The following is an 8,978-nucleotide window of genomic DNA, read 5'->3' on the forward strand; positions in this document are numbered from 1 at the left end:
TTCAAAAGTAATAGAAGTAATTTTATCTAATGAAATATAATAAAATGTCATAATAAACAACCAATTATCATTGCTGCACTACTATGGTCCACCACTGACTTACTGTCGTCATTCACTTTCCATGAAATCTTAATATCTAACCATACGGAGTCCATACATGTCGTATAGAATACTTCTAAGGAGTTAACATAACCCCCATTCATAATTCATGAAGAACACTCCAGATCCTGACGTACTTTCATGACATGAATCATATAAAATTGCAGAAGAGTTTCAATCAAAGCAACGATAGCAGGTTAATACCATTCTTAATCATATGCCTTCAATAGAAGACTTAACTCAAAGGTTCGTTTAGTCCTTTTTGAAACATGGTCCTGGATTATTCTCAAGATAGTACCTTCTGAGATAGATAGCCCGCTCATGACGATTACACAAATTAAATCTTTACCAAACTACTATTACGGTTGGGTATTGCACAGTCATCAGAAGGAATTTCAATCTTCCAAACCATAATACAACCTTCATAGCTTTAACCATCATCACTATATTCCTTTGACACAAGCGATAGACTGTAGCACGAAGTTACAATCCAACTTTAACTAGGAACACAGATACTTACCTTATACAGACACAGACACAGGCACAGACACACGCAATCCTAGGTAAGTATCCTTATTAAATTAGGATTTAGGTTAGTAATGATAAGCCAGCCCATAATTAACTCTTTCACCCCTCACCTATATATATAGGTTAGCACATACATATTATTTCTATTCACAGTTTCTTCATTCTCTCCTCTCAACACACAGTTTCTTAATTCTAAAAATTATTACATACATTATACATACTTAGTAGTAGTAGTATTGTAGTAGTATTGTAGTGCAAGAAGGAGGATTTATGATGGCGTCCAAAAGATTTGGATTCCCCCCTGGTGCCTTCTTCACGCCGACTGACAGACAAGTGATTGATTTCTACTTGAAACCTAAAGTTTTAGGGCTTGATCTTGTGTTTGATGTTGTGGAGAACAAACAAGTTTACGGCCCAGATTCAAACCCATGGCAAGTCTTTGATCTTGATGATGATGAATCTTGGTTCGAATGTGCAGATAAAGAAACTGAGAGGGTTAGGCTTGTTTTTACGAAATTATCCAAGATTGCTAAGAAGAACAAGATTGGGAGATCAAGAGAGAATACTTCAAAGAAAGCTGGTTGTGGGACTTGGGTTGCCAAGTCAAAGCCTGAACAGATTATTGATTCTCATGGTAATGTTGTTGGCGAGAGAAGATATTTGGTTTTCGATATTAAAGATAATGCTGCTGCTGTCAGTGGCTCTCGGTTCGGTTCTTTTAGGATGCATGAGTATTGCTTGAGTGGAATTAATGAAAGGTTTGATCCTTCTCGTACTCATGTTCTTTGCAAGATCATTCATGATTCTTCGAAAAAAATGGTTTGTCCAGAAATTGCTGATATTGAGACAAATTCGACTTCAACTCTCATTGAGCCAAGTGTAGTCGTGGATGATTCTGTTGTGGTTCAAGATATTAATATGTTTGGGGCGGATTTTTGTTTTGATGACCAAGGTGGGGAGTTCTCTTTTTGTGATGATTTATGTTTGGATGAGGATTGGATTTCTGAAATTATGAATTCTATAACAGATGAAGATTTGGTTCAAGACACCACCAAGCTTGGCAAAAGGAAGTTTGAGGAAGAAAGTTTCTGCGGGACTAAGAAGCTATGTATGGGGTAAGCATTTGCTAGCATGAGTCAGGAATGATCAGTACTTATATAGTTCCTTTTTAGTTTTCTTAATTTCCTTCGAATTTTGTTTGCATTGTTTAAATATGGGCTAATTTCTTATATTGATTGAATGTTGTTTGCACTGTCTAAATATGGCTAAGTTTCCCTGTTGATTGGATTTTATTTGCTATGTTTAAATATTGGCTAAGTTCTCTTGATTGGATTGTTTAAAAGGATGCATACATAAAAACAACACTCTGTTACTTAAACATTCAAGACTAGCTACAGCTGACCAAAATGCCTTTTGGAAAGGATTTTCATGTTTCTATTAGTTGTATGACGTGTGGATTCGGTCAGATGGGATTGGTGATTAATTTTGGAATTAATATGATCTATAGAGTTAATCCTGTTGCTTAGCTTCTGGCTCGTGCTTTGCACCTGTGGAGTTCCGCAAAGAAGATTAATACAACCATCTATTTCAACCATTGCTACCAATGTATCTTTATAAGTTGGTGACTTCTATGTTTTGTATCTGCTAGGATGATGACTCTGTGATTTGTGTTTCTTTCATCATTTAGTACTTTGATTATTGCACCTGTGTTTTATTATCATTTGAAGTAATAGATTAACTTTTCATTACGTTGTTTGATGACATGGGTAAAGGAGTAATAAAGTCACAAGTTTTGGGATACTACGAACAATTCAAAAATGTTTTGCGCTACTCAGAATAGTCAATAGTACGATGATACCCCTTTAAGAAAATTATAATAATTAATATTCTACTTGTTTTAAACAGAAAATATGGCTTCCGGTTGGCTTTCCTGAATCTAGATGCCATATGCGGCAAGCGGATAAGTTGATTCACGAGATCTATTTGAATTTCTAACCTTAACCTTATAAACACATTTGAAGCCTTGCACGATTTTGAACAAATGACATGAAATTAAGTTGCTCATTTTGTTATGTTTAGTCTTGCTTATAAATACATCTCCTTTTGCCATGATGACCTTAGTTACCCGGACTCTTCATTTTGCTTCGAGTACCCGTGTCGGACATTCGACACTTGGACATGGGTATGGACACTTGGACACTTATTTTAGGTCAAAAACATGTAAATTTTTCAGAATATTGCCGAGTCCGACACTTGGATACGAACCCGTGTCCGACATCCATACCCGAGTCCGGGTAACATAGATGATGACAAGCGACCAACTATAAACACCCTGTGGTCAAACTATGAATCATTTTTGTATTGAATTTACAGTAATTAATATTGTAGAATTTATTCCTAAAAACATGATAACAGAGTATCACTGAAGTGTAAACTTATCACATTGATGATATATGGTAGTAGAGATAGTATTAATTCTGGATTTTTTGTAGGATTTCTACCCCAACATTCTTTAAATCTCATTTCAAACTTTCTTCCAAGTTTTTTCTTTTTAACCTTTTCTTGTATTTTTATATTATGCTCAGTTTCAGGCGGTACTGTAATATTTTCAATTAGTTGTTTAGATTGCAAGTGAAGGACACTTGAACTTATCAGAACTATGGACAGTATAAGGTTTTTGGATACTCAGTAAGTGGTTCTGAGAGAATTTTAAATATGCGAGAGTTCCATTCCTAAGATTCGAGATCCTGTTTGGTATTTGCTCGGTGAGGTTTCGCATCAAATTTGATGAAACGTGGCTGAACTTGCAATCTGTTATCTATATCCTAGACAAGATGCCAAGTTACTTATCTGAAATTGCCATAGACTCTGGTAGCCTACCAGAAAATTTGTTAAGGTTTCTGTTGTCCATTTTCTAGAAATTCTGGCAACAAAACCCAACAGGTTTCTGTTGTCCCAGAGTTCTAGGGACGTCTAGTATGGGTATCTGTATGATCCTTCTAGGAAACATCCCCTAGTTACAAGAACAGAGCCGAAAAACTTTCAAAGTTGCCCAGTTTTCCATATTCTGGATCATTGAGATTCTTTGGATCCAAACCTATAAAAGAAAACAAAGTCTTTGGATGGAAGGATTAATAGGGCCTAAATTGATATCACAATCACAAAGTAATTTTCTTTATAAAAAATATGCAACTTGCTAGGTTTCCAATTTTGTATAATAATGACATAATTGAACCTTGGTGCAGGAGTTCCTCATAATAATGTTTAGTTGGTAAAAACTTTATTTTACTAATACTTCAGTTTTTTCCCTGATATCTACCTTTTTAAAGAGGCCTTGTATCATTGTAAAATGAATCATTTTTTACCAACCAATTCTTTGTAACAATAATTTACATTTATATAATTGTCTAGGAACTGATTTAGTTGTAAGGTAGCTTACCAATCTGTCGCAGGGTTGCAAGAACTCTATGTTTGTTCTACATCGACAATTTTAGTGTTTATTTTGTTTTGTACAATAACTCTTTTATAAAATTGGTATATGATATGTTTAGAGACTACTTTGTCATGCATTTGCATGTTGTTTGAGTTTATAAACATATTATCTGTACTTATTTTAGGATTGTAGGTTGTATTAGTCATCTCTTTTGCTGTCGAATTCTCATCCGTCAGACCAGAAAGGTTAAACCTTTTATGTTCATTGTATTGTAGCTTTTGACATTGAAGCTTGAAGAGAAACCACAACACTCTGCAAGTACTATAGAGTTGAGTGATGGTCGATTTGTAGCACGAGCTTGTGAAGTGTTTTAATTAATAATTATTTGTATATGGTCGATTTATGTTAATGGTCTTGTATGACAGTTACATACTGGTAAACAGAGAATTTCTTATGGGGTATAATATTTTCAAAGAAAAAATGTATTGAATGGTTTTGGAGTAGAGTTAAATTTTTGTCTTATCCAATATACTACAGCAGGTCAATATTATATTACATTTTGAAAGGTAAGATTGAAGAGTTTTTAATTAGAGAGGGAGATCCTTGATTTTCAATGCGTCTGGTGAATATAGCTAATGCATCCTGAGTGTAGTATATGAACCTTATATATATATATTTAATAACACCTTTGATTTGTTGCAGGATGCATAATGTTTGCTCTGTCTAGTTATCAGGTCAATGGTATTGGGCAAAATTTATATATGCAGGTAATATTCGAATCTTTTGACATTGTTTGTGGTAGCTTTACAATATACATTTAACTTTAACTATTTGTGCTCTTTGTCTGCAGCATGATTCAGAGTACTTGGCTACAGGAGGTTCCCCACAGACTTTCAAAACCACTTCCTTGCCTAAAGACACTGAATATATCTGATAAGTATTTCACATAAATACAGAATTGCATGATGTTTCTTGTATTCTTTGTTTAATTCGAAGTGCTCCAAATTCGTGCAATTTAAACTAATATTCTTAAGATAATATGGGAATAGAAGAAATATATTAAAGGGATCATAGCAGAGGAGAGAAAGATAAAGGCAGAGAAACTAGAATGTGTATATATATTAATACTTTTATAGCATATAACAAGTAGGCAACAGCCTCAACATATACAGTATATAGGAAATTTGATGACTTGAGTTTTCTATTTTGTTATATATTAGTTTTATCAGAGGGGGAGCCTAGATGGTTTTTATCATCATCATATTTGTAAGGAAGGCAACTAGTAAGTTTTTATCCTGTGGTTTTTGCTAAATATTGTCCTGTGTTTTTTGCCAAAAACTGTCTTGTGTTTTCTTATGTATATATAGTTTTTTGACTACAACTAGGTTTGCTTTCATTTGTGTTTATACTAATTAATTACCAGCTACTGGAAGTGTCAAAAGTAATCATGACATATATAACCTAAATAAAGTATTATTCAATTTTATTTTTGTTAACACACATTTATGTATGTATATTGGTGTAAATCACAAGGCCTTGATTATCGCATTGTTCTCCGTATGTTAATTTAGTTTTTAGTTCTCAAGCCCGACTGCCTGAGTCATTTGAGTCTTAAAATAGATCGATTTCCTTCGGACCTGCATTTGGAGGATTTACTTGTGGAAAGAACCTTTAGCTAGTAGTTGTCTCTTATACCATACAAAGCTTATTCAAACCAATGTTTGAGAAGTTAACCTTGACAATTTAGGCAGGACTCTCCCCTACCAACTTCCATTCTCCTCAATTCAAATGCATAAATGAAATACCTGCAGTATATTCTTTTGCGGGTTAAGAATAAATCTCACAAGAAGTTTGTTTCCCTCAAAACTGCATCTGGAGGATTTAATATTCTGATAAATCTTGAGCTAGTTCATGTTACTTTTAATTTTTGGACAAATCATTTTCAATTGCCCTGCGCTTGAGAAGTTGACCTCGATATTTTGTAGCAGACTCTTCCCTTTCAACTTCCATGCTCCTGATCTCAAATGCCTACATCAAGTATGTTACCATATACCTTAGATTTTGATTTAGCCAGCTTAGAAAACCATAGAGTATTCTCACGTCTTGGTAGAAGATCCATTAAGGTAGAATTATCCAATGTGGTCAAGGTTTTCAATAGCTCACTTAAAATTGGAAAGTTCAATTGTTTATTCTCTTTGTTTGCAACTTGTTTGCTCAAATAGACTTTATCAACCACTACCTTACTTAAATACGCTAAATATCTGGGATCTGAACTTTGCTGATTTGTCAGAGGTTTCTTGTTTGCTTTGTTTGATTAGAAGTGCTCCCAACTTGTGCAAACTACATATCCCGGTAAGTGATATGCACTTCAACTCATTCTGTATCTCTATAGCTACCGTACAACAAATCTATAATATTTTCTCTATCAGCACTATGATTGTTACCATGAAGACGATTGTGACTTGTGATGTGCCAATTAAGAGGATCTCGAGAATTATTGGATAGAACATTCTGAAGATTGTATTATTGAATATTGATCATCTTGAAATTGTTACTTTCAGATATTTCTCGGGTCTTAAAACTGAGACGGAGTTTGACAATTTTCAACTAGGCCATAGTCGGCTGCTGAAAACAATGTCCATCCACCGTAGTATATACATAAAGGAGGATGTAGCATTAACAATGGCAGAAGAGAATATGCAATAATTCTAGAGCTTCATCAAGAACACATATCAGAGACTTGGAACACCCCGTAACCATCAACGATTTTGAACTTTTGACATATATATTTGATTAGTAGTGGAGGGTGACTCTACTGCTAAAGAGGGTGATGGTTTTGGAGATTCTGTATTAGTCTGTATTAGCTCTGGATGATCAATGCGAACTAGAATTATCTATAGTTGCCTTGTTTGCAGCCAGCTTATGGCCCCTGGTACTTTACTTACAAATGCAGTCAGATTACTTGTATCACATGTTTTGCTAGACATAATTTTTTTTAAACTTTGCGAAATCATATTATTTTATAATTTAGCTCAGCTTTCTTTCCTTTCAATACTTTATATTTTGCAAGGAGATTGCCCTTTGTCCCTCTGCTTTTGTGTTTCCCTTTTCTCCAGGGCCAAACTACATAAGGGCCTTAATAATTAATACACTTAGTTCTTATTTTTGGCATAGAGTGGTTAATGTGTACCTTTGGCAAAGAAGAACAAATCATCTTTCATGTAATCTTTCATCCCATTATCATTACAATTGTCCTCAATTCCTCATTTGGCATTCAATCAATTGTTGCGATGGCAAATGCTTGGACAATTAAAGAAACTACAGAAACATGCCATGTTATGTTACACACTGACAGCTAAATTTTCTATCAAAGTTTGGTAACTCCCGATCCTAACTAATGTACATGTGTTACATATCTATTGCTGCGAAATTGAGCTTCATTGGTATACTTAATTACATATGCCAACACTGTGATTTCCGGAGGAAGGTGAAGGACCTCAACTCCTTAACCCTTAGTGCAGTATGACAACAGTGGATATAGTAACTCTGTAATCCTGAATACGATACTTGTAATTCCAATATCAGTGACTGTTGGAACATAATATAATAAGATCCAGTCGGGACTTCTCCCACAATATTTTAGCAGTTTAGGCATCTGATGAATAAATATCGAACAAGATGTTCGCCAAAATTGCAAAAATGGTTGTCCTAGCCGTTCTATTCTTTTCAGTCCATAAAGCATAAGTCTTAACAGATTCAGCTTTCTTTTGATCCAAATCATGTTGATCATACTACACCACCGACTATGGACCCTTGACCGTTAACCAGAGTTTTATCTTTTTCTCCCAACGAGAAAAAGAAGCTACATCACTAAATTTATCGGCATGCCCGATAAATCAATAGGTCAGGGAAAACGGTACGTAATCCAACCAATGGTGAAAACAGTATCCCAGAACCAAAAATAGACTCAACAGTCTTATAAATATCACTAGTTTCGTTAACCATCTTGCTAACTATAATATAACACAAATAATCTTTTCAAGATTGTTGAGAATAATACTATATGCACAACAATAGGACAATTATATATCACAAATTAACAAGAACTTGCAAATTAAACCAAATAACGAAACAAACACGAAAGCATAAACAATATATAATTAAAGTGTAATAACCCGAATTTCTGGGACTTTGTAAAATGAATTTTAAATAGTAATCCTGACGATTAAGGAAAAACTTTTAAGTCCACACTATATTAGGATATGAAAATTAAGTTTCCGAGTTGATATTGTGTTAATACATACCAAATGAGTATGTGTAAAAGTCGTTAGTTCTCGAATAAAACCGATATTTCAAAACGGCTTTAGTTTACGAACATACGAGAATCATATTACAATCAAGGATTTAAAATCCTATGAATAAAACCCAAGTATAAGATTACAAAATATAAGGATTCATAAGAAATGATTACCCCGCGAATCACTTACGAGGAATTACCATTATTACGAGGAAGCAACCAAGTAAGTAAGTAAGTGAATGAATAAACAAAATAAACCCCTGCAAATTTCCATGCAAACAATTAGTACAAAATGCAACCAAGGATTGATGATCAAATAGTAACTCATCAAAGAAGCATAGTAACATAGTTGGAGTGAATAATAGAAGTGATGGTGGAAGTACTAACCTAGCTTCTAGCCTTGAAAAATCTTACTTCTTGATTCTACAAAATACATACCTAAATAATCACAAAATCAACCAACACTCCAAAGTATCAAGAAAGCAAGCAAGCACCCCCCCCCCCAATTTCCTTCCATTCGGCCCCTTCCAAGAAAAGGAGGAAACCAAAATTCAAAGCTCAAGTTTAAGCCTTGAAAAAATCCTACAATTAATTCCCAAGCTTCCATATTATCAAACTAAG

The 8,978-nt window shown here is 34.3% G+C and overlaps 1 protein-coding gene across 6 annotated transcripts; it reads left to right on the forward strand.

Moving 5' to 3' along the window:
* The first annotated feature begins 623 nt into the window (after positions 1-623).
* Positions 624-7,090, forward strand: LOC141687011 (NAC domain-containing protein 71-like). 6 transcript variants are annotated; one of them, XR_012560891.1, is made up of 5 exons: positions 624-1,742; positions 4,763-4,827; positions 4,911-5,342; positions 6,351-6,412; positions 6,622-7,090. XR_012560891.1 is itself a non-coding variant. In XM_074492147.1 (4 exons), the coding sequence occupies exons 1-3, from the start codon at positions 898-900 to the stop codon at positions 4,785-4,787; spliced, it is 795 nt and encodes a 264-aa protein (XP_074348248.1). In that variant the 5' UTR covers positions 625-897; the 3' UTR covers positions 4,788-4,827; positions 4,911-7,090. The 6 variants fall into 6 exon arrangements, 2 of the variants coding, with proteins under 2 accessions (XP_074348247.1, XP_074348248.1); XR_012560892.1 differs by having other exon boundaries at positions 6,379-6,412; XR_012560889.1 differs by having other exon boundaries at positions 4,911-6,412.
* The last annotated feature ends 1,888 nt before the right edge of the window (positions 7,091-8,978 follow it).

The sequence above is a fragment of the Apium graveolens genome, chromosome 9, assembly GCF_009905375.1.
Source record: "Apium graveolens cultivar Ventura chromosome 9, ASM990537v1, whole genome shotgun sequence".
NCBI classification, from domain to species: Eukaryota; Viridiplantae; Streptophyta; class Magnoliopsida; order Apiales; family Apiaceae; genus Apium; species Apium graveolens.